Below are 24735 nucleotides of genomic sequence, written 5' to 3' on the forward strand. Positions count from 1 at the left end.
CGTATCAATACGCATCAATAATAATGACCTGCAGGTAAAAAACGATGAACGACCTCCACCATATCTCCTCACCAGAAAGCGCCGACCATGTGGCGCCTCCTCTCCGCGTACGATGAGTGACTGCGCCGAACGCCGAGTCGCGGTGGTCAGAGTGTAGGTGTATGTTTTTGTGCCAAAGGCGTCATGTACACAAGCTATCAACGCCATGCACGGGGTGGGCATTCTGGTGATCAGCTCATGGCGTCGCCGCTTTTGCGCCATCAAAGTATGGTGAGATTCGTTTGTTCAGCAAACGGTAGATCTCGACATTTCATTTGTGAAGGCATGAATTGCGATCGACGTTCCCGGGTTGCAACTACGATACCTCTCTCTTCCGACACTGCAATCCTGATGCGGAGCTACAAGCGACCACCAAAGAGCGGGAAGAGTACTCTCACTATCGCACTACACCCACGCTTGAAAATCCAGACCTGTTCGGACAAACTCTACCATTGAAAAACGTTTGGGCTCAGGCACAATGAGAGGGCGCCGCGCCACGCCACGAGATTGCTTGGAAATAAGAATAGATTAGAAAGACGGAGCAGGAGTGTTTCATCTTTTGTTGCCTTTGTGGAGCTAGCATGTCCATGCTGCACCGCGCCGAAGAGGGTGTAGCAGGCATCAAGTAGTGTGGTATCATCCTTTCTGGCGTATATGCAGTTGCAGCTCGGTCATCGTCAACGGACATCGCCGTCGTCAAGCAGTAACTTGATGAAAGTCGCTCATCACTTGTGTGGGTCGGCCTCACCCATCGATTCGGAAGGCGTCAGATGAAGCTGCACCCCGTGGAAGCTCATAAATTACTCCACACAACTTTACCATTGCACAACGGTACCAGGTCCTGCTAAGGTACGGGTGAGTAGCCCACTCCTTTCAAATCTAAGGCTGCAGTCCAGGACCCTCCCCTGCCGGCCCTTACCATCGGTGCCATTCTTCGATCGCTGCGTTCTGATCGGATTGGGTCTTTCCGCAGACCATCACGGCGGAGAGGCCGGGGTGGCGTTCTGCATCAAGAAAGCAGATGACAATCAGGCGTTGTTCCCTTCCTCTTCTTGCAGAGTGGCGCGATACAGACTCGAACACGATGATCTGAGCGATCCGTTTCCGTTTCGTGTTTTGTGCGATCACTGTCCTGTACATGCTTCTCATCAGTCGGAGGCACAGAGATCAAACTTGATACCATCCTCTTTCCTGGCCCTGAATCCCGTCCTTTCCGTTTGGCTTTTCGTCCCTTCACTCAACCTTGTAACTACACTTCCAATTCTTCTTTCCTCCCGGTCCGCTCTTCCACCCTCCCTCGTCGTCAAGATGATTCCACTCCATAAACACATGGCTTGCACTAGATCCACTGCATCTACATGTGGAGCCAGACATATTTTGGTCGGCAAGATTCCGTCTTGTCATGCAACGCGTGAAGATACACGCGCCCGATTTTGATTTTTGACTTCCTTGGAAAAGTACAAGAACGCCCCCCCCCCCGGGACCTCAGCCCTCATTCGAACAATGACCACCTTGAGTCATCCTTTGAATCAACGTACCACTGCGTATTTCATCTGTATCGCATAGGCAAAATCATACATCGAGATAGACTTGCAAGACCTTTACCTCTGCCTGTCATATATCAGTTTACCGAAAACCGATACAGTACGAGTACAGCCAGTAATCCGAAACCGGTTTCAGACGCGCGAGAAATCCATCGATCATCGGTCATCGATCACCCCTCATCCCAATCTCTCTATTGTTCTCATTCGCCTTTGTTGTTGTCTCCTCGGAGCAATTGATCAGGAGCGACGAGCGATCAATCGATACGTTGTCCCCATTGTCATCTGCATCCGAGCGTGACGCCATATATGGGCTGTGCGTTACTCTGTACGATAAACAATAACCAAAAGAAACATCAAAAACAAAAACAGAAAGGAAAACAAAAATAAAAGATATCGTTAATTTCTTATTGTTCTCTTGCGAGGGGCGAATTCGTGTCATTCATCCACAAGGATTGATAGATAGGTCCACCATCACTTCTTCATCGATATATTGCCACTTGGTCTTCTTCTCTCACAACTCCTCGACGTCGCCTTCATACTTGTCACAACACGCATAATTCCATCTTCCATCGATCTCGACACATATCGCATTCGCTCACATATTGCGCCACCAATCCATCTCTTCCTTCAAAGGACCAAGCTGAGCCTTACAACTTCAACCGCCGGCTGAAAGCACTCGACCTCCTTTGGCAGGTGTAGACAACTATCGACCACTTTTGTGAGTGCCTTTCATCTTCGTGGTATCGACAACTAAGGAGTGAGCGACATGCCTGGGCGTAAAGTACATCTATATAAGACATCCTCACTGACTCTCTTCTTCATCATTAGTCATTCGTACGATATGGAACCCTTATTCTGCTCTGCTAACACAACTTTCACCTTTACCTTCCCCGATTTCGACTCTACCGCTGCTTTCCTTCCCATCTCACCTCCAGCTCCGCACCGCAGAGCGCCCCGACCGCCACAATACGCCCCTCGTCGAAGGCGAGCGCGACACATCAACATGCGTGAACCAGCGCAGTGCGGTCTCTTCACCGTCTCAGAGCTTCCCGAGTACGAGATGATGTCCGAACATGAGGAGAAGGCGCAAGCCAAAGATATTTTCTCATCTCCTACTCGAGGGAACAAGATTATACATGATGTCCCGAAAGATGTCGAGGGTGACAATGAGTGTCTGAACCGTCTTTCGTGGTCTAGCCAAGAGAGTTCGGTCACTCTCGCCGAAGGTGATGCAGAGACAGATAGCGAGAGCAAAGGCATGCAGACTCCTCATCTCGAGGCTGACGATCCATTCGGATGGGAGCCGATCCCTCTCGATACGCCAATTGACGTCGAGATCGAGATGGAAGAAGAAAGCAAAACACTGTCGGATCCGTTCTTGCCTGCAATCAAGATTGATTCTATCACTCTTCCGCATTCGGCGACGAGACCTCGTCGACCCCCTCCTCTCACACTCACCACACGGTTCCTCTCTTCTCTCCCTTCATTATCGACCCCGCTCAGCTCGCTGCCACCTAGTGCCACTTCCACTGCATCGCCCTCCGACTCGGAATGTCTGCTCACTCCCAACAACAACGCTCTTTTACCCCCACTCCCTATCGTTGCAGAGGGTGATTGGCTTATGCAATGCGTCATGTCTGACCTCTCATCTCCTACCACTCCCACCCGACCTAGCTCAAAATGTTACCATGATCTATCCCACTCCATCTCCACCTCCACTATGATTTCGCCATCTACTAGCCATTCTCGTCAATCTCCCGACGATACCGTCGACCTTACCTCTGCTCTCGAAGAGCTCCTCACTTCATGTGGTGAACAGGTATCTTCTTCCCATTCCGCGTTGGCCGAAGACGAATTCACTGCCAAACTACTTCCATTCAATGTACCACCTTCTCACACTCCACTTCATATCAAGACCGTCGCGCCGCTGAAGATCACGCCTCGTACTCCGCAATCGAAACGACGACCCAGTGTCACGCCTGCAGCGCCTTGGGCTCCTCGTAAGCCCCAGCCACAAGTCCAGGCAAAAAGGAGTGAGCATCGAGAGCGATACAGGGGATCTTCACCGACTTTGAAGGGTGATCATTCGTTCTTGACTGGATTGAGTACGAGCGAGGGGTCATCTCCGAAGAGTTCGATCAGATCGATCAGTTCTAGTGGAAGGTCGTTGCCGGAGAGGAAGGGGATTCCACTGGAATGGACAAAATTTGCAGGTCTGAAGATCTAATCGTTGGTGGTGTTCTCTCGGTTGTTTGCTTATGTGCATACGAGACGTGAACATGGTTAGGAGTCGCATTATTTTTAGTAACGAACATCTTAACGATAGTGGTTGTCAAGCAAAGAATCTCTTGTTAACGAATAGTCAACGGTATTGGTACGGAATTAGATGGATATCCATGATATTTTCACCGACGGTCCGGAAATCGTTTGGAGCACTTCTGAATCAGCCCATCGTAAATCAGTATAGTCATCGTCTCCTATATGTGATCGTAAAGAAGTTGACAGAAAGTCACTCATCATACCAAAGAATCGAATTCACAAAGCATACTCATACTCACAAAATTGCCTATAATATGCATTTACTCACTGTAAATCTCACTTCCCCTTAAATTCATACCCTCCAACTCTATCTTTCACCTCCATCTCATATTCGCTCAACAAGTCGCCCTCCAAATCAGGATATGTCAGACGGACCGCAACCTTCTGACCGTTCGTGATGGGTCCCACACCCGCTGGAGTACCGGTGAGGACGAGGTCGCCTTCCTGCGGAGCGGAGCGAAGCGAATCGCGGGAAGAATCAGCACAGGATCATGACGTGTTGCGAGGGACCAGGTTGGAAGCCTAATCAGGGGCTGATATTTATCCTCAAAAAATGCCGAAAGAAAAGAGAGAAGGGATCTTCAGGGTGTTTAACGATGAGGGAAGGACACTCACCTCCAGCTTCATGATGCTTGAAACAAATTCGATTAATTGAGGAACGTTGAAGATCATATCGGCCGTAGTCCCTGCTTGTTTGACGTTCCCATCGATCTTGAGCTGGAGTCCGACCTTGCTCACGTCGGGAATCGAAGATTTAGGGATGAATGGGCTGTGTGCACGGGTAGACGTGGAGAGTGAATTGAGAAAGAGGAGGTTGATCCGATTCGGTAAAAATGTTCGTCAGCCAATGTAAAATTACTCAGAGCAGTTCGATCTGATGCAAGAACGAGACTCACCCAATAGGACAAAACGTGTCGAACCCCTTTGCAGTGCTCCATGGTAATCCCTTGGCCTTGACAGCGTCCTGGACATTACGAGCTGTCATATCGATGGCGAGGGCTGTGTATGCCGAGTCAACCTATCAGTCAGCAGACTCGTCCACCGGCTCCATTGAGCATATGTGTTTGACAGAAAATTCAGGGAGATCGTATGGAAATGATGCTGGTACGAAAAAGGCGGCGAAGAAGGCGCAACGCACCATATCCCGCGATATATTCATCCGCTTCGGACGAAGAGATATCTCTCCCATTTTTTCCAATCACAACGCCGAGCTCGACTTATCAATCCAAAGATGTCAGCCGAAGGTCTCAATATCTGCGTACCGGCACACAGGCAGGAGACGAAGGTCATAGGTGGATACAGTAGATAGCGTGCGGAGCAGGAAAGTGGTAGCTTGAACGGACAGAATTGGTGGACTCACCTTCATGATGCATGATCACACCTCGGGGGATCTCGATTGATCCTTCAGAAGGTGTGATATATGATGAAGTGGGCTTGAGGAAGAAGAAGGGTTCTATGAGAGTATCAGATAGTCAGCTCCAGGCCTCTGAGAGGACATTGATTCGAGCTGGAAGGCAAGCTGTTCGTTCGCGAGGATAAGTCACAGTATTTGTTGAATAGACCGAGGTAGAGGGCGGCGGTTGTGAGAAATAGACTTCCGTACACACCTTTGGGAACCGCATTGCCTAGCTCTTTGGCGTGATCTGCATAGTTACGTCCAATAGCTACGATCTAGAGAGGTTACAAGTCAACAATCGTCCGTTGACCCCGCTGCAGCGGATGGAGCAAGGGGTCGATCGACGTAGAAGAAGCTGATCATACCTTTCGACCTGTTCTCACGAAGTTTGACATCTTGGAAGAGGCTTCAGGCTCAGCACAGATAAGTTGATGAGATGTCGGAAGAGATGAAAGAGGAGGACAGAGACAATCGCTGTTGTCGAGTGTTTATCGGGTTTATCGGGTTCATTTACCCGGTGGAGGTGATCCAGCGACTTCCTTCTACAAAAATTCAATGACCATTCAAAATACATGCCTTCGATACACTATGCTGGAAACTGAGACAGATCACCTCTTCTTGCCCGCCACCATCCGCTCCAACTCTCCCGTATTGACAACATGGAACTCGCTACCGCTGCCATTCGCAGCAGCAGGCTTGTTATTGTTACCCGCAAATGCACCCATCTTTCCACCACTCCTGACCATCCTTCCTTGTTTCCTGACCGCTTCGTACATTCTTCGTTCAGTCTCGTTCCTCGCTGTCGACTCTTTACCTCCCTTGACGGCTTCTTCACCCTCCTCGTCATCATCTTCGTCATCACTTCCTCCTGCTGTTGCCCGCTTTCGCTTTTTGTTATTGGTCGCAGAACTGGTGATCCGTTCTTTAGGCGCTTTGGTGACTATCGATAGCGCACCCGGTGCTTCTCGCAATGCGAACGATTTGGCCAGATGACCGAGATGAATCGTTTTGATGTGGAAGTACTTCTTTTCCTCAATGGGATGTGTCGAGTATGCTCGGATGAAAGAGCTGAAGGCTTTTCGAGCGAGAACGGCGTTCTGTGTGAAAGAATCCAGTTGTTAGCGCTTTCCAATCGTGTATCGGTTCATGAAACATGACCTCACCAGGTCACCCTCCAGGACCCATCGCTCAAAGCTCAGTTGCACTTCCGTGGCCCTGCCCTCGAACTCGTATCCCTTACCGCCGAACCCATTTCTCAAAACATCCTCTACCCCTACTTGACTTAGCCGAACTCCGCCCTTGCCCTCCGCCGCACCCATCTTCCCTTCTACCCAAGGAACCCATTCCGTTTCGCTTGGTCCAACAAAAGCCCATGCCTCACCACCTTTACCTGCTCGTGCTGTTCTTCCAACCCTGTGAACGTATTCATTTGCACCGCCTTCGGTAGGCAAATCATATTGCACGACCGCTCGGACGAGAGGCAGATCAAGACCTCGTGAAGCGACTGACGTGGCAAAGAGGATTGAGGGTTGAGGCGAAGGCGATGCGAAGGCGTTGAGTGAGGCGAGTCGGGTACGTAAGGGGAGAGAACCGTGAAGCCGATGCAGTGTCGTATTGGGGAAGAGAGATGAAGTGAGAGAGATCAGGTCGGTATCGGCAGACTTGCTCTTTAACTTCTTGGCCTTCTTCTTCATCATCGGGACACCGTCGTCGTCGATCTCATCAGCGCTCTCAGCTCCACCTTCGTCCTCATCCTGTTCAGGTCCTGCTGGCTCATCACCCATCCTGACACCACCCAATAACTTCCAGTGGAAATCGACCGAGTCGGTGGAGCTGAGGAAAACGATCACTTTCGTCCCTCTTGCCTCTGGATCCTTCTTTGCGGCTGAAGCGACCAAGGATCTCAAGAGAGCCACAAGAGCGACCAGTCGTAATTTGGTTGGCGTGACAATGTACTTTTGCGACAGTTGGGATGGCGGGGTGAATTTGTCTTCCGCTGCTTGAGGGATGACCACTGCCTGTGCCTCCTCCATTGCTGCGGCCACAGCCTCGTCCTTCTTCTTGCCTCCATTACTTGCCTCTACAGTGAGGGCCTTCTCTTTCTCCGCTCGGAATAAGACTGGATCTTGCAAGGCGGCGCCTGCTAGCTTTTCGACCTTGGCATCCACCGTAGCTGAACAAAGGACATTCATCCTCCCTCTGCCCCAGAAACCCCATCTCATCGCACCACCACCCTCCTCGTCCATCTCCTTCTCCACATTGATCTCGTTCCTTCTTCTTCCTTCCAACGCCCTGATGATGCCTCGGATAGTCTCCTCGAAACCGAGATCCATCAATCGGTCTGCTTCGTCAAGAACCAGAAACATCGTCTTGGCACATTGGAACGATGCGGTGTTTTGTAGATGATCCAAGAGACGACCTGGGGTAGAAACTAGTATAGGAACACCTTTACGCAATCTTGCCTTTTCGTGGGTACGGGTTGATCCACCTGTGAGAAGACCTGACACCAGCCAACGCGTGAAAGGTCGATCATCCTCGTCCTCTTGCGAGAAGGACATTGAGCAAAGTTGCTCAACAACCTTTGAGATCTGCTGGGCAAGTTCTCGGGTAGGGGCAAGAATAATTGCGAGTGTACCGATGGATCTGTCGATATACGATAGTCTGGATAGGGGGAGAAGGGTTTGTATGATGGGAAGCAGATAGGCCAGGGTTTTACCGGAACCAGTCTGAGCTTGGATAAGAACATCTCGAAGAGGCGTCCCTTGGTCGATTGTAGCGTCGGGGTCCAGTGGAGATGACAACATGAACGGGAGACAGCTCCGTTGAATAGCTGTAGGCTTGTCAACATGCATTTTGTTCGTCATATGTCGGATCAAAAGCTTGTCAAGTCCGAGACCTTCGAAAGTGCTCGTGTCGCCTAGAGGTGCATTGGAGGGTGCACCCACGGCAGCGGTAGGAGCAGCTGATTTAGGAGCTGCAGGAAGAGGATCAGAGGTGAAAAGGGATGAGATGATTCCGGGCGGTTTGGGTTTAGCAGCTTCGAAAGCGGAAGATTGCGATAGTCCAGCTTCTTGGCGGGAGGGGAGTGATTGTCGAGGGGGTCGGTCGACTGAAGAGCGAGCTTTCGAAGGGATGATGGGAGCACTAGAATTGCGAGGGGAAGGAGCTGTCCGAGATGGTCCGGCGATAGCGTTGGCGACGGTAGCTCGAGGCGGCGAGGGAGCGTGTTGAGCCTTGGGTGGAGGAGGACGAGAGACCGGTGTAGGAGCAGGAGCGGGAGCAGCAAATGGTGCAGGTCGAGCTTTCGATGGTGCTGGTGAGGGTGTAACAGTGGGAGCTACAGCAGGAGCGGAGGCGGGTGAGGTTGATACCTCTACTCCTCCCGACTTCAAGCTTCTGTAAGTATCTCTGACCTCTCGCTTGGCCTTCACTCTGCGAAAGACAAAGTTGTCAGTCCGAACTCAGTTTGAGCAGCTCTGGTCTGACTCACCGATCGGTCCACCTTCCGCCTTTCCTGGCGGCTACCTGGCGAATCGCTCCAGCAGCTGGAACGGCAAAGTTCAGCTCGATACCGTCGTCCGCCATCTTGCTTTTGTGCACAGGATGTGATCAGTACAGAGTCAAGTGAAAAACAGAAAGGTGGACCCAAAATATGAAGCTGCAAGGGAAAACATCATTATCGGCACGTGGTCGTTATCAGAATCCTTGCCACCGTAGAGTCGGGAGAAATAAATATTATGACGTGTAAACAACAGAAGTGGAGGTTATCGGGATTCTATCACTGACTTTTTGCCTGTGCGTTACGGGTTTGTTGTTCCTACAACCACATCAAAATCACATCAACGACAGAAGCAGGCAGCGAGAAAGGTATCGTCGATGACTGCGAGATAGCACGAACCTGAAAGGGAAGCATACAGGAACATGTTCGTCCTGGTCGGTGTGCGGGTGAGCTTTCTCCAGGAGATGCGCAATGAGAGCCAGCTGACACAGTCTACGACAGGATACAGTACCTGTGGCGCCTAAGACGTTCAACATCCCGTCTTCGATCACCATACAAGATGCTTTGAACAAGAAGTGAGCTGGCCACTGCGCCTACTTTTTGAGTTCAGTCTCAGCTGACATTCGCTCGTGTCCCGGTTCGAAGATACGCCAACAAGCTGGTGCCGGACAAAGGCCTTGCGCTGTCCCTTTTCGACATCCTGACAGCGGAAGACGGCAAGGTGACATGGGGGAACGGTCTGATGTACTATAAAGGCTAGCTATGGCATCCTGTTCGCCATGGAGACCGATGACCTGACAGTTTGAAATTACAGTCTCCTTCCGTCTCATGCTGTTTGCACCTTTCATCGGAGAAGTCATCGTAGGCAAAGTCCTTAGCACCACCAAGTCCTATGTACGAGGTCAGTGAAGTATAGGACAGTATACAAACTCAAGCTGATGCGCAATGTTGTGTAGTCTCCCTCGGTTTCTTCCAAGATATATACATTATCCCTTCCCTTCTCCCTCCAAACTCTGCTTAGTGAGTGGTTCGCCCCGTCCGGTATGTCTGTAAGCTTATGATTTCTGCCACGCAGTGACCCGCAACAAAAATCCTTCTTCTGGGTCGCTGCGGAAGACCAACCGACCATGACCCAAGAACAACTCATGAATACCGAATTAGATAGTGGGTGGCTTTTCCCACCAGCGCACGGAGATAGCTTATACAGCTTTAGACCGACTGTACATCGACGAGGGCGAACCCATACGATTCAGAGTGAACTCTGTCGAGTGGCAAGATGTGCGACCGACACCGCAAAATATGCTAGACGAAGCGAACGGGGAAGATATACCTGTCAAAGATCCGATAGAGAAGGCGGGGTACAAGATCCTGGTGAGCGTGACAAGGGGAAAAGATCTTGGTTCATAGCTGACTGTATGATCACGTCAGGCAACGATAGCGGAGTCAGGTCTCGGAGTCACCGGCTGGTGGCCTGGAAGGGACGACGGTGTGGACGGGACGGAGATGGAGTAGTGCATTTCTTAGTCACGTGAAGATTGACGAACCAGCAGATGATATAGAATGAACTTCATGGGTTGTCTAATTTCTGCGATCATCATCAAGGCTGGAACGGGCATTTGGCACTTGGTATGCATGCGACGGTCACTTGAGAGCTCCTGACCAGGACAGCGAGCAATCGCAGACCTGTGTAGATGCTGTTGGTAAGCGAGACCGAAGAGAGGAACTGAAATAACGTAGCGATTGCTTAGTCAGCGGACTTGTCCACTTCTCATAACTTAGGTCAATCTCTATCGTCGAAAAGTGGTTAAAAACAATCATCATATTCTCATTACTCTACATCTTACATCGACAACGAAGCAAGCGTCGCCGCCTATGCTTGGATAAAAAGGCATCCAGGGACCGTCTCCATCTGATCGTATCGTCGAAACTTGCCTCCTCGACATGACGTCCGTTGTTACGCCCAGCACCGACAACATCGACTCCAACCGTGATGGTGGCCAATCGTCTCGACCACCGGTCCAGGGTCAAGCGTCGATAGACTTGACTGGAGAGGACTCGAGTGGAGATGAAGCGCCTGTAGCTATTGCCGGACCCAGTACAAACGATGTCACCAACGCACCATTCTCCTCTCTTGCCAACGCGAACGGACGTCCTCATCCACACTCGCACGGACCCTCTCCCTCACTCAATTACTCACACAACCCGTCCACTCCTCCTCCTTCTTCTCTATTCTCGACCTTTCCAGCTAGGCCACATGACACCTATCCTCAGCTTCCGAACCTTAACGGAGTGGTCTATACCGGGTCAAATCCAAGAACACCTAACAACTCTTCCTTTTCCCCTTCTTCTGCTGCTGCTGGACCTAGCCATCTTGGATTTGGACAGTACACCTCTCCTCAACATCAACAATCCATCATGGGCTGGTCACCCAGCACCTCGTCAGCAGGTCTTATGGGATCCATGCCCGACAATAGAGATGTCTACCGTCAGCAGGTCAACGCCGCTGCAGGTGTGGATCCATCTTCAGCCATCGATCTGACCAATCTTCGGATCCCCTCGCCACCGCCCCGACCCGCAAACGACAAGTCGCCAATATGTATCGGTTCTCTGCTCTCGTCAGCACTCATGCTGTACCCTAGTCCCGCTGTCCTGATAGGTGCGCAACCGCCTTCGGGAAGTAGGGAACGATTCGATGTGGTAGAGTACAAAGGGGCAGAAATGTTGAGAGTGAAGCTCAAGGTGGGTTATTTGTATGTTAAGTGCGTTGGCTGACGGGATGTTTAGTATCGACAAGCGGGTACTTTGGCAAGGAAAGACGATCCGATGTCCATTCTCTCTCGTGATTCGGTGCAGGTTCTCACCCGTGAGTCGAGCGACATGCACTGAACACCTCGTGCTGACTTGTCAACAACGATTCAGCAATGCTCACAATGTACGTCGGAGACCTGGACCCCAAGATTGCAGATCCTCTTGCCGATCTCATGGCGAGAGGTCTGATCAGGTTGGAGGGATTCGTCCAGCGGCTGCATCCGGAAGCTGTAAGTGTGAATTAGCATTTCGGCAATGCTCAGCTAACGCAGCACGCAGCCCCAATTCCAAGTCCGAGTCAACGTCCTTCTCTTCACCCTCCCTTCGAATGTTCAGTACATCGCAGGCTACCTTGCCAGTCTCAACCTTTACCTTCTCGACCCCGTTCCCCCTTACAACCCCGCTCTTCACTCCGACAACCCCGTTTATATCAACGCTCATGGTGGAGGACATTTGGCCATGCAGATGCATATGTTGGCCCAGCAACGGGTCATCGGAGCGACTGGGGAAATGGTATTTGATCAAAAGGCCACGCAGGTCGAGGTGCAACGGAAACAGGTGGACGAGGTGTTCAAGAGCTTGGATAATGGGGGAGAGATCGAGCAGAGCGATCCAGGTGAGTTTCTGGTGTGCTGGCGATGAACGTGCTGATCCCTTTCCAGGCCCCTTGATTAAGACTGAACTGTTCCCGCATCAGCGGAAAGCCCTCACTTTCCTCTTGGAACGTGAACAGGATCCGGCATCGCTCAAACAGGCAAAGAAGAACGCCAAGAAGGTGTTGAAGAAATCGAAGCGATCACCTAGCGATGAAGCTGCCTCAGCGGATGGAGAGAGTGTCAAGGAGAAGGAGAAGGAGAAGGATGACAATGGGAGGTCCTTGTGGGAGAAGATTCGGGATGAGAATGGCAAGGTGCGATCATGGAAGAACAGGGTTACGGGGGAAGAAACGCGCGCGAAGAAGGGCGAGAAGCCGGATGAGAGCAAAGGTGCCATCCTGGCTGATGATGTGAGTGCGGTGTGGCGAAGGAGGGCTAGCACTGACAGTCCACTTAGATGGGCCTGGGTAAAACCCTCTCGGTCGTCTCTCTCATCGCGTCCACTCGAGGCGCCGCACACGACTTTGCAAAATCCAAGGTAGAGAAGATCACCACGCCTGCGAGCAATGACTCTGAGCCTGTGGCGAAAACAGCAGAATTCAAGACAAAGGTCTTTGGTATGCCAGATATCGACGAGATGTTGAACACCAAGGGGAAGAAGAGGAAGCATGAGGAGTATGTTACTCAAACGATTGCTGCCCGGCGTTCCAGAATTACCACCAGGTCTAAGGGGACACTACTCGTCTGTCCGATGTCTACGATATCCAATTGGGAGGATCAGATCAAGGAACACTGGAACGGACCGGTGGAGATTGTCGGAGGTGCGTCGGGTGTCATGCCACCAAAGAAGATTGAGCGGAAGTGGAAGCCACCCAAGTCAGATGGAGCGGAATCGTCGGATGACGAATCGCTGGAGAATTTCGATCTGCTTCGGGTGTATATCTACCATGGACCTAGTCGACGGCCTGACCCCCAGTACATCTCTGAATTCGATATCGTCATCACCTCTTACAACACCCTCGCGAATGAATACTCGAAGCAAAGCGGAGCTACCGACACCGAAACTTCGACGCCTGGCGACACCGCTTACAACAGTGGCGAGGAAAGCGTTGAGGTGTCAGGAGACTCGTCGCTCAACTGCCGAGCGACTAAGCCGGAGGTGGAGGCGGAGATCAAGGCGACAGAAGTCGCAGCGCTGATACGGGGCGGAATGAAGAAGGGCAAGGGGAGGCAAAAGACGAGTCTAGCCGATCAGACCAGTCCGCTTCAGGCGATTGAGTGGTTCAGGGTAGTTCTCGATGAAGCTCAGTGAGTTGAGTGGTTGAGGCGTGGGATGCTTATGCTGATCTTAACTCTAGCTATATCAAAACGCCCGGTACTGTCGCATCGCAGGCGGCGTGCGCTGTTGAGGCCGATCGACGCGTCGCGCTGTCCGGTACACCGATTCAGAACAAGATCGAGGATGTCTGGGCGTTGTTCAAGTTCTTGCGACTCAGTCCCGTTGACGACAAAGACGTGTTCACGCAATACATCTCCTCTCCCTGTAAATACGGTGAACAGATCGGTGTCGCACGACTGCAACTGGTCATGCGATGTTGCACCCTTCGACGAACGAAAGATTCCACCACGGAAGACGGCAAGCGAATTCTCAACCTTCCACCTCGGAAAGAAGTACAGCTCTGGCTCGAGCTTCGCGAGGACGAACGCCAGGTATACGACGCGCGTGCAACTGTTGCCAAGGAAAAGATCGGAGAGCTGCAAGCCAAGCACGAGCTGGGAAAAAATTATGCGAACATGCTGCAGGAGGTACTTCGGCTTCGACAGATTTGTAATCACGTCGATCTCGCAATGCTTGGGCCTGTGGAGGAAGACTACGATGGGACGGTCATGGACTACGAGGTGGCGTCGCAGGGAATCGAAAGGAATGGCTTGAATCAGGCAAGAGCGGTGGCGGTGGTTTGCTTTTTGAAGGAGGGTGATGGGGCGTCTTGTACTGCTTGTGGATACGATTACGGGGATCATTTCCCATGGGTCGGGATTGGTGGCGTGGAGGAAACCAAGGAGGAGAAGCCAAAGGGAAAGAAATTGGCCATGAAACCGATCTTGACAAAGTGCCAGCATCTGTACTGTAAGTGGAGTGTCTCGAAGCCCGAGGCATGAGCTGACGAAGGTGGCAGGTCCCCCGTGCTTCAAAAGCCAGGTCTTCGCTGATTACGCAAAACGAGGCAAAAACTCGGTCGCTCGTTCATGTGCCAGCTGCAATGCTATGCTGCGACTGCCGACAGATATCATCGAAGTGGCTCCGCCCGACTCGGCGGACGCTGCAGATGCGGTCGCCGTCGCTGAACAGCCCAAACGTGCGACGAGAAAAAAATATGTGCGAGCACCGGGCGAGAAACCGAATCTGTCGACCAAACTGCAATATCTGCACGACGAGCTGTTGAAGCTGTCAAAGCGGAATCCGAACTCGGCAAACTTTGACCCGTTCATCAATGACGAGGATGGGTTGGAGGAGCTGGATTCGGATGGTCAGCCGATCGTGACCAAGAGTGTGGTTTTGTGAGTGTAGCTCGGTTTGGACATCTCGGAAGGTCGCTGATAATTGCTCAAACAGCTCGCAATGGACCACCATGCTTGATAGGTAGGTTGGCGGGAAATTTACGTGAATCATCTGTCCTGACACTTTCGTACAGAATCGCCGACATGCTAGATGAAGCCAATATCCGATACGCTCGACTGGACGGTACCATGTCCCGAGAGGATCGAGCCAAGGCCATCGACGCGCTCAAGTACAAGAAGCAGGTGGAAGTCTTGCTTGTTTCGACGCGAGCGGGTGGAGTAGGATTGAACTTGACAGTAGCGTCGAGGTGTTATCTCGTTGATCCTTACTGGTGAGTAAGGTATGACACGGATATGGCATGGGCTGATATCTTGGACAGGAACCCTTCTGTCGAGTCTCAAGCTATTGATCGTATCGTGAGTGGACTGGGTGCCGTGGACGAGAGAAGGCCATTGCTGATACTCAGGTAGCACCGAATGGGTCAAACTCGTCCCGTCCTCGCCATCAAATTGATGATCAAGGACTCGATCGAGGAGAAATTGGACAAGATTCAGAAGAAGAAGGCAAATTTGGCTCAGCTGTCTCTGAAGAACATGACCCGGAAGGAGTTGCTAGCGCAGAAGGTGAGTGCGGTGTGGACATGAACTTATGATTGAGCTGAATGTTGTGCTTGTTTCAGAGCGAGGAGCTGGCAAGTCTGTTCAGTTAGATGGAATCATTTTCGATATGGAGTGCCCCAGAGCAGGAAACAGCTTGTAGGAGCGAAGAAAAACATGTAGCATACAGTGCATATCGTTGTCGTTCTTGCGGTTGGTGTCATTTTTTAGACGACGAGATGGTGTGCATGTCTTGCTTGGGGTCTTAAAAGTACAACATTCCACTGAGATTCGAGAAGATACCGTTTGATTCACGATGATAGCGTTGAGACGACTCAAAAATTGGGTCTGGGATTCGATAGAGCCATCCAGTTGGAAATACAGACGGCTGATCACAACTTAGCCTTACCCTCATTCCAATCATCCCACAATCCTTCCGCTTCTACAGCCCGACGCAACGCCGCCGATCCATTAGGATGCCGAATGGCGTATTCGATCCTTTGATTCATTGTCCTTTGACCGGGTGCTGAGAGCTGGAACGAGGGTTTTTGGTCGTAGCCTATCGATGCGGCGTGGATGAGGATTGCTCTGGAGGGAAAGGGCATTGGTGGGTTTCGTCAGCTTGGATTATCTCAGTCCGGTGAGGGAATATATTCGAAATGCTTCTCGGGGTTGAGAGTCATTTCGTCCGATGGTGAAGCACATCTTCGTAGCGAACATGAAAAAAGCTTGTCTTCAACAGGAAACTCCACTCACGCCGTCAACCCATAGACAGGCTTCACACCCTCCCCCTCTCTCCCCGTCAAAAACCTATGCATCCTGACTTTCCCCTCTCCCCAAAGTATGTCCCTAAACCCATAAAACCTCCCTTCCTTCCCCCCGACTTCACCCTCGTCTTCCGCATATCCTACCGCGGGCGGATGGGTCAGGGTTGACGGCGGGTAATTGGATGGTAAGCGATGGAGGATGGAATAGTGGAATGAGGGGATGAGGGAAGGGCGGGACTGGAGGAATGATGAGAGAGGCATGGAGAAGAGCGTGGTCACTTCGGTGGGGTTGAGGAGTGGGGAGAGGGTATGGTCAGTGATGAGGAGGACGACGCTGTCAACAATTACAAGATGGTAAGCTAGGATTACGAGTGGAGTGTGGGATATGGGTGATGAGTCTGGTCTTCATGCCTGGCGAAAAAAAAATTGACTCGACTTACGGAGTGACGACCAGAGAGTTCCCCGTGAGGAAAGAATCGAGCAGACACAACTTTCTGACTTTATCGTGGTCCATAGGTAGACCGATCTACCGTTGCATCAGTGATCAACGTCAGTACGGTGCCTCTTCTTGATCGGTGACACGGCGATGCACACCTCTTCATACGCTTCTCTTCGCTTGAACCAGAAGAGACATCAGCTCTTGCCCCATACGTTGGTTCACGATCGACTCACCGCTGTACCCTCCGTATCCATATCCCCTTCTTCATACTTGCCTCCGGGCAATGCTGTATCCTGAGCATATGTCCGCATGTTCCCAGCGCGACTATACGATGTCGCAGAGTCAGTGATGCTGAGATCCGACCCCGACTGAGCGCTTGACATTGATGACTCACGTGGAGAGCAAGACGTAGAGATCACCTAATCTACCGACGAACAGTCTGAGAACAACAGTATTAGTCGGAAGAACAGGTCGTGCATCGTGAAAGGGCAGACACTTGCATGATGGCTACAGCCGCTGAACGTCTTCGGGGATATCGCCGTCTCGTCTCCGCTGGTGAGTACGCGACGAATCGGTGAATGCATCTGGAGCAGATAGGACAGGTGGAAGTGGAATGCCAAGTCAGCTGGTGACGGGTGAAAACGAGGGGTCGAGGCAGAGACTGACTGTAGTGATTCGGGCTTGAGTGGTGGCAGGAGGGTTTCTACCCGTGTCATCGTGGTCGCATTAGTGTGCAAAGGTCGATCTTGAGCAAGACAAAGTCCATCAACTCGCAGTGCTGATTCAAGATGCAACTTGAAGATTGAAGAGTGACATCGTTTGATTGTTGTTTCCTGCAGCTGTCGGCATTCGATACCCGGCAAAGATCACTTTCCGACGGAATATTACACGGGACTCGAATTTTGGTCCACTCGTAAGTCGCTCAATCAAGACGCTACAGCATCGACAACACTTGGATTGGGCAAGTCGGACCGACGGCATGCCTCAGACCTCTGGTCCATTGACGATATCTTCGTCCGCAAGAGGATCCGCCTCGACCTCGATCCTGCGGCGAAGATTCAATTCTGACACCGATTCTGACACCTCTTCATCAGGTAACGAATCGTTCTCCTCCTCCTCCTCCTCCTCCTCCTCCTCCTCCGCGACTAGCAGTCACCACGAGCAACGAAGACGACCTCGACCGGAGGCATCGAGAACCGCCTCACGACCATCCTCGGCTCACTATGACGGATCAGAATCATCGGATGAGGAGTATACTTCCGACATAAGCACTTTCGTCCCGATAGAAGAAGATCGTACGCCTCGACGGGTCATACGGCGCAAGAACCAGATTCAAGAATGTATAGAATGCACACTGGTCATCCTATCGAGAAGCAGAGGAGATGTTTTCGCGGGGAACGAGGTGAGAGGAATGAGTCCGGAGGGGATAGGGAATGGTAGGAAAGGCAAATCGAGGACGAGTCTGTATAGACCTTGGGCGAGATTGGCCGAACTTGGGCGAGATGTGGAGAGGGACGATCACGATTCTTCCCAAGTGGCCAGGTGTGCAGGTGAGTCAGAAATGACTCTTCGATCTTTACCTAGGAACTGAATGCGCGTAGATATCCTGCAGGAGTTACTGGACGAGATTGCGCCGTTGACGGAGGACAAGATGTATCTCAATGGCTTGAATGGACCTGAGGCGAGAGCAGCAAGGTCGTTCCGGTCAAGTAGGCCGATGAGACGGGTCTCAGCTCATGATGCGGTGAGTGTCCCGGTCCTCAAACATAGACGAGAATGATTGGATTTGATACCTGGTTCCCCTACAGCTACACGGCGTCAAGTCAGCAGCAACGCAGTCAGATCGCGCCCTATCGCATATCCCACTTCTCATGATCCTTCGTCTAACTCTTTTCGTCCTCTCGCATCAGCCGACAAAACCGACGTATCTTGATCTGTCTCGTCTGCCTTACTCCGATGTCAAGGCATTCCTGGAGGACTTGGATCTCTTTTCGTTATTGTCGATGGTAGGGTCTTCACCGGGAAGCGTCACCCATCTGGATCTTTCATTCAATAACCTGACAGGTGGGTCTGGCAATTCAACGTCCACTGACTGGCCCCTTGTACGATGCTGAACGGATCATTGCCAAACTCTCGTATCCCTCAGAGTTCCCTTTCTGGCTCGAGTTCCCGTTCCCCCAAGTCCAAGTGATCAATCTCGGATCCAATCCCCATCTCTCCGCCCTGCCATTCCATCTCGGCCGTCTGCCCGCTATTCGTCGAATACGGCATCGACGTACCCAACTATCAGAGGTGGGCTCCCCTGCATACTTTCGAACCTCTCCGAATCAGGCGGAGCAGTCAATCCAATCCTCATATACACGGGGACGGAAAGGATCACCAGCACTTGTGGACCTCGCTCTGTTCGCAATCCAACGTTTACGAAGATCCATGCATCCTACCGACGACGAACAATGGTCGAGAGAAGCGAGAGAGGTGATGGCACCGCATCTGGTTGAGAAATTAGAACGGTCTTTCATCTGTGATGGATGTTTAGGCTTTCGTCTCGAGACGATGTCTGACGGCGTGAGGTACAACCCAAATAGATCGGTTGGATGGCAAGTGCGCAGTGAAGGAGATGTGAACAGAACGCCAGCGGTCAGATTAAGCGGTAGATTCTGTCAGTCGTGTGTCTCCCCAGACTCGAGATAACGTCAACGGTACGCCATGTGACTAACGATGCACCCCCATGTCGTATAACCACCCAGTGCGACCTTTTCAGACGTGTGCACAAGCTTCTACTCCAGTTTGCGGTTGGAATGCAGGTGTTCATGACGCTATCAAACCTAACCAATACACAGCCGTCTACTCGCCATCCATCCGAGCACCTCCATAGCATGCCCAGGATAGAAGAAAAGCTTACGCCCAAGTGGACTGCGATTCGGATCAGTAAAGATACACCAGAATTAAATCACCAGGCCACTCACAGGCCTGTTGGCGGCGAACCAAGCCTTGGACTTGGTCCTTCGGTGGGGGAGAGGGAATTTGAGTCCGGGCTCGAGGAGCTGCTTGATGTACGGCCTCCTGATGTCGTCCTTCTTCTCAATCTCGGCGACTCGGAGGATTTGGACATTCCTGAATCGAGCTCGGTGTCGGGCGGCCATGTCCTGGTACATGGCCTCGACGGCCTCGGCACGGGAAAGGGCTCGGAACTCCTTGACCATCTGGAGTACGGATGATCAGCCAAAAGGTCCAAGAGCTGATCGGATGCACTCACGTTGTGTGTACCGGATCGAGAGTCGTATCGGAGCCAGATAGCAAAGTTCTTGACCTTCAAAGGCTTGGCCTCGTGGATCTGCAACACAAGAGTCAGCCGACAGCCCTCTCACGCCAAAGAAACCCCACGCACAACGTTGATAGCAACGATCTCTCCGTTGGCCTTCTTAGCCTTCTTCAACTGTCGGAGGTAGTACCAGTATCGAGACTTGGCGACGACCTCGTTGGGGGCGAAGATCCTCATTCGGTAGAGTTTGGGAGCGGGGTCCGACTCGGTGGGGAGGGTTCGGCCCACAACAGAGTATTCGGTGAAACGGCCCATCCTAAGCAAAAGCAAAAGTATCAGCTCGATTCGACGTTGATGAGTCCCGATCCACTCCATCCACGCTCTAAAGACACACGGTCACAGCTCCGAGGTACTTGCATGAGGACCGGAGTGATGTTTGACCATCGACAGGATCGACATGTCAAACAGATTGCACCTCCAAGGCAGCTCATCAAGACCGATGTATCGTCAGGATGCAGACATTGCCCCGTTTTGTCTTCCTCGCTGACATGACCGGGCGTCCTCCGTCCGCCTTCCATCCGTCCCATCCCATCCCCTCCTCATCCTCATCTAGCATCCATCGCTCAAATCCTCGTTCACCGAGACGTCCGCGGTTGTTCCCTTGAATCAAATTCCAATCCTGATCCTCACTCTGTTGTCCTCTCTTCCTGACAGATTCGTTTCGTGTGCGTATAGGTGGATGCTGTGGGGGACGATAAGAAGGAGATACTCACTTGAGGTTTTTGTTTTGTGTCTTGAGGTATAGTGAGAAGGAGAAGAGACAGAAGTGGTGATATAGATCTATTGTTGCTAATCCAAACGCTCACACCGGTCGATGCGACAGACACTCACTGCAAATCCCACTGCCCTCTCTGTGGTTGCACTCAGAGTGACAGAGTGAAAGCAGCGCAACAAACGGGGGGAGGGAAGCAAAAACCGGCCATACCAAAAGCAAGCGGAGCAAGTCGACCATTGTGGCAGCGGGCCTCCCATTAGCCCAAGATCTGGTGGCACATCGCCGTTAAGGTTAACTCCGACATTCTCGCCCGCCAGGATCTCACGTCAATCCGCCCTTTGTTTACGCCCCCCCCCTCCCCCCATTTTAAGCGATGTTGATTTTGCCACCCATCCGATGTTACGTATGCGACACGTCCTTTACTCGGTTGGCTTGTTTCATCAACAGTAGTAGCAAGCAGTAGTAGTTGAACAAAGCGACCGTGTGCTTCTGTTTCATCAACAGTACAATAATGACAAACGACGACGACGACAATAACATTGACAATAACGACAAGACATTGAATCTTATCCCGCCGTCTGCGTCATGAAAATATAGCAACAGATCACATCTGTTTCGCCCTCTTTCCCTTTACATCAACACAAAGCTTTGCAAGGGGAAAACAACTGATACGGTAGGTCGGGTCTTTGATCTTTGTACTGGACCCAACGTCGCACAAGCGCTTACGCCATCTCATCATCACCTACGCAGTACAGCCAAACATGCAGTCATCCAGTCGACGCTCTGATGCAGAGCTACAGGAGATCCTCGACACATTTGTCGGCGACGGGGATACTGTCCTGACGTGCAATCTGCCTGATCGTGAGGCATGCAGCGAAACTCTCAACTTGTAGCTGATGACACCTCTCAGTGATATCTAAATATGAACGCGACCATCACATCAAGATCCTCGACCACCAGGACTTTCATGGGGTCCAAGAGCTTTGCGAGCAGTACCCTGATCTGGAACTCGGTCCGGCGGAATTGTTTGGCTTCCTCGGGTATGTCGCAGAGCATGGTCGAGACAAAGCTGACTGGTGACTACAGAGCTGTGCTGAAACAATTACCTGCATCGCGAACTACTTCCGATGGTGATTTGCCCAAATCCACCTCCATGCCTCCATCTTCCTTCCACGGGAACGATCAATCGACACCCCAGCAAGCTCCTCGCCGCCGTCGCCACACATCTGACCGAATCCGCTCGCCGTCTGACTCTTCTAGCTCGGAGTCTGAAGAGGAGGCGACTCGACGCCGACAAGCTCGACAAAGTTCTGCGCCGGCAGAGCTGTTCCCAAAGTCGATGAAAGAGTCACCCCCACGACCTAGCGGATGGCTACCGACGAGAAAGAAAACGTTGTCGGATTCAAGACGCTCAGACGCACCGCTGGGCTCCCCTCTTTCCGCTCGTGTGCGAGAGACTATCAATCCACCTAGTGCTTTTGGCGGTTTTGCGCGACCGAGTCCTGCTAGTCGACGCAAACGTGTCAGCTCGGCGTCAACGCATAAGTCGATAGACGATGAAGGGAAGAGTTCCGAGTCGCGCTCGTTCACGAGGAGTACCAGCGCATCCTCCGTTAGTATAAAGTCGTCGCCGCCTTGGAAGGCTAGATATGACAGCAGACCCACCTCGCCGATGTCGCCCTCAGATATGATCGACAACACTTCGTTTCATGCGAGAGCCAAATCGCCAGAGGATGACGGTGAGGGGGATCAATTCGAGAGGAATGCGTCCGGCATGGGGTATGTTGACAAAGGGGAAGAGCACGAGGTCGATCATGATGTGGGGCAAGGGAAGGACTCGCTGGACCCGAGGCTCAGTACCTTGTCGGTGAGTAGGCTTCAAGAGAGATGTATGGGATGTACTGACCATGAGAACAGACCGAATCAAGTCTCTCGCTTCGTACATCACATGACAACCTTAACAAGTTGCGGAAGGAGAACGTAGACCTGACAAGGAAACTGAAGGCTACGGAGAAGACCTTAGCCGAGCAGGGGTGAGTGATCGACTAGAAGCGAAACCACCGCTAACCTTACCTAGCGTGGAGAACGAGCGGTTGATAGAGGACCTCCAAGAGAGACTGGAGGAGGCACAGTCGGAGCTGGCGCAAAGACGAAGAGAGGAGAAGGAACTGAAGGGAAGGGAGCGAGCTCACCTCGTTCAGATCTCAGGGGTGAGTGAAGAAAACATCGAGCGGGTCACTGACCTGTATCCAGTTCGAAGCGGATATCCTAAGCCTGCAGAAGAGTCTGGAAAATGCAAAGGCGAATCACGCGAGCATGCAGAAGATGTACAGTTCGCAGTGTGGTGAGTGGCGCGCAATCATCGTAGTCATACTCTCGCTAAATTCCTGGCAGAGGAAGCGCAGAGACTTCGCGAGATGCTGAGAGAACGCGACGATGAGATCAGGACATTGGAAGAGAGTACAGACGCTCATGCGGCGGATGAGGAGAAGGTGAGCTGCGTTTGAGTGTCTGGTGACGTCCGCTGAAACCATCTCAGTTTGTTCGCGAGATCGCCGCCCTGGAGGCAGAGGTCAGGCGAGTTGAGGCGGATCTGGCGTTCGCCAGGGAAGCAGAATCGCATCTCGACGTTCAGAAGCAAGAGAATCTTCAGCTAAAGGAGACGATCGATCGAATGCGTTTCGACTTGGATGAGGCCAGGACATATGCGGCGGAGGCCGTGGCGTTGCATGCGAGAGGAGCGTCTGTTGCGGAACTGCCCAATGCCGGGACGCTGTCTAGGAACCTTGGCGATGAGCTGAACGGACGACTTTTAAGCGAACCGAAGGAAGGTTCAGGTGGAAACGAAAGTGAAGAGGAGAGCTTTGTGGAAACGATCGTGACGAGGACGAGAGTGAGTCGCGGGCGCCAAATTTGCGGCCAAGACTGACATCGCCAAATAGAAGATGAACGCGAATTCGGCGAGACGAAGCACATCACCCAGGGAAGCCGTTAAAGCCGACTTACGCGTGAATGCCGACGCGGGGACCGAAACAAATCCCGTCGCGGGTCCTTCCCATCTACACGGCTCGCCTGAGCCGCCGGCGTACACCGCTGAACCGGAGCCGATCAATCATGCTGAGGTCCTGGAACGAGCTCACCCTCGGGCAGCAGGTCTTGGCGGCGTCGTCGATGAAGAGTACGAGGTGCTGGTGGATGCGCTAGGCGTTCGATGCTCTGTGCTCGAGGATGAACTGAAGATGAAGAGGGCGACTGGAGGTATCAGTGAGTCGCGAGAAGCTGGAACCGTTTTGACAATGCAACTCAGTCTCCACTCCAGGTCGAGCTCGCACATATTGGGCTCAACAACGGAAGCAGTACCAGACAGGCATTGTCAACTATATCTTCACCACTACGGATATTTCAGTGCGGGACCAGGTGGGCAAATTTGCCATGCTCACGATCGCAGCCTTTGCAGGTCAGTGAATGGCTTTCGGTGCGCTGTGAAAGACAGCTGACATCTCGCGCAGTCGGTCTCGTTGCCGGCTCGCAAATCTACGGGTCCCCAGTCGGCATACACCCTCGCGACTACCATCTCTTCCAGCAGATGAACACGTTGGCAGGCGTCGCGGGTGTCGGGGAAGGGTTCTTGCCAATGAGCATGCTCGGCGCGGTGGAGCAAGGCGCTAGGATGATCGCGGGTGTGGGCAGGGTCCCCTCGTAGTCGAGGTCATGACCGTCATTCACGACGAATACTTGGTTCGCCCAACTCGTCGGGTATACCATTTATTCCTGTAACGACCGAGCATTGTATCACGCCCGCATGCATTTGTATAGTATTCACGACATCAAAGGAAAGAGCATCGAGATTAGAGATGATGTCTGCTGTCATGGGACCGATCCGATCTCCGATGCAGCCTTCTCAAGCGCTTCTGATCGAGATGATCTAGGGGAGTCGTACATTTCTCAGAGGGTGAATCAACCGGGCAATCTTGATAAGCGACATACGAAGTATGCTCTGATAATTTACCATCGATGGGCGACATGAAAAGTACGAATGCTCAGGAGTGTGCATCCTTTCCGGTATACTTTGACAGCGCCTGGAATCTGATCTGCATCATCGTTCGCCGATAAGCTGATTGCGTATGACGCTTCT

The 24735-nt window shown here is 52.0% G+C and overlaps 9 protein-coding genes across 9 annotated transcripts; 5 read left to right on the plus strand and 4 right to left on the minus strand.

Moving 5' to 3' along the window:
• Nucleotides 1-2424: 2424 nt before the first annotated feature.
• On the plus strand, nt 2425-3810 carry IAR55_005352 (uncharacterized protein; the record flags this gene model as incomplete). Its single annotated transcript, XM_066948444.1, has 1 exon — nt 2425-3810. One exon carries the CDS (start codon nt 2425-2427, stop codon nt 3808-3810), a length of 1386 nt encoding a protein of 461 aa, XP_066801012.1.
• A 368-nt stretch (nt 3811-4178) lies between these two features.
• Nucleotides 4179-5693, minus strand: IAR55_005353 (uncharacterized protein; the record flags this gene model as incomplete). Its single annotated transcript, XM_066948445.1, has 7 exons — nt 4179-4346; nt 4518-4671; nt 4799-4901; nt 5041-5118; nt 5263-5355; nt 5510-5573; nt 5664-5693. 7 exons carry the CDS (start codon nt 5691-5693, stop codon nt 4179-4181), a joined length of 690 nt encoding a protein of 229 aa, XP_066801013.1.
• A 213-nt stretch (nt 5694-5906) lies between these two features.
• Nucleotides 5907-8883, minus strand: IAR55_005354 (uncharacterized protein; the record flags this gene model as incomplete). Its single annotated transcript, XM_066948446.1, has 3 exons — nt 5907-6395; nt 6462-8730; nt 8789-8883. The coding sequence occupies 3 exons, from the start codon at nt 8881-8883 to the stop codon at nt 5907-5909; spliced, it is 2853 nt and encodes a 950-aa protein (XP_066801014.1).
• A 336-nt stretch (nt 8884-9219) lies between these two features.
• Nucleotides 9220-10309, plus strand: IAR55_005355 (uncharacterized protein; the record flags this gene model as incomplete). Its single annotated transcript, XM_066948447.1, has 8 exons — nt 9220-9243; nt 9299-9372; nt 9443-9552; nt 9612-9698; nt 9754-9817; nt 9873-9961; nt 10011-10168; nt 10226-10309. 8 exons carry the CDS (start codon nt 9220-9222, stop codon nt 10307-10309), a joined length of 690 nt encoding a protein of 229 aa, XP_066801015.1.
• A 429-nt stretch (nt 10310-10738) lies between these two features.
• IAR55_005356 (uncharacterized protein) lies at nt 10739-15470 on the plus strand (the record flags this gene model as incomplete). The annotated part of the gene is made up of 13 exons (XM_066948448.1): nt 10739-11536; nt 11582-11660; nt 11717-11835; nt 11885-12221; nt 12268-12611; nt 12659-13509; nt 13560-14329; nt 14379-14760; nt 14816-14842; nt 14895-15092; nt 15141-15177; nt 15232-15384; nt 15441-15470. 13 exons carry the CDS (start codon nt 10739-10741, stop codon nt 15468-15470), a joined length of 4125 nt encoding a protein of 1374 aa, XP_066801016.1.
• Nucleotides 15471-15749: 279 nt separating this feature from the next.
• IAR55_005357 (uncharacterized protein) lies at nt 15750-17279 on the minus strand (the record flags this gene model as incomplete). Its single annotated transcript, XM_066948449.1, has 8 exons — nt 15750-15945; nt 16114-16458; nt 16565-16650; nt 16719-16739; nt 16797-16887; nt 16958-17002; nt 17064-17147; nt 17230-17279. 8 exons carry the CDS (start codon nt 17277-17279, stop codon nt 15750-15752), a joined length of 918 nt encoding a protein of 305 aa, XP_066801017.1.
• Nucleotides 17280-17542: 263 nt separating this feature from the next.
• IAR55_005358 (uncharacterized protein) lies at nt 17543-19254 on the plus strand (the record flags this gene model as incomplete). The annotated part of the gene is made up of 4 exons (XM_066948450.1): nt 17543-18113; nt 18165-18307; nt 18372-18627; nt 18710-19254. The coding sequence occupies 4 exons, from the start codon at nt 17543-17545 to the stop codon at nt 19252-19254; spliced, it is 1515 nt and encodes a 504-aa protein (XP_066801018.1).
• A 207-nt stretch (nt 19255-19461) lies between these two features.
• Nucleotides 19462-20140, minus strand: IAR55_005359 (60S ribosomal protein eL20; the record flags this gene model as incomplete). The annotated part of the gene is made up of 4 exons (XM_066948451.1): nt 19462-19476; nt 19530-19766; nt 19820-19897; nt 19952-20140. The coding sequence occupies 4 exons, from the start codon at nt 20138-20140 to the stop codon at nt 19462-19464; spliced, it is 519 nt and encodes a 172-aa protein (XP_066801019.1).
• Nucleotides 20141-21361: 1221 nt separating this feature from the next.
• IAR55_005360 (uncharacterized protein) lies at nt 21362-24303 on the plus strand (the record flags this gene model as incomplete). Its single annotated transcript, XM_066948452.1, has 11 exons — nt 21362-21461; nt 21511-21640; nt 21687-22467; nt 22518-22633; nt 22678-22810; nt 22854-22944; nt 22995-23092; nt 23140-23493; nt 23543-23864; nt 23908-24057; nt 24110-24303. 11 exons carry the CDS (start codon nt 21362-21364, stop codon nt 24301-24303), a joined length of 2469 nt encoding a protein of 822 aa, XP_066801020.1.
• Nucleotides 24304-24735: the final 432 nt, after the last annotated feature.

This window comes from Kwoniella newhampshirensis, chromosome 11 (genome assembly GCF_039105145.1).
Source record: "Kwoniella newhampshirensis strain CBS 13917 chromosome 11, whole genome shotgun sequence".
Classification (NCBI taxonomy): domain Eukaryota; kingdom Fungi; phylum Basidiomycota; class Tremellomycetes; order Tremellales; family Cryptococcaceae; genus Kwoniella; species Kwoniella newhampshirensis.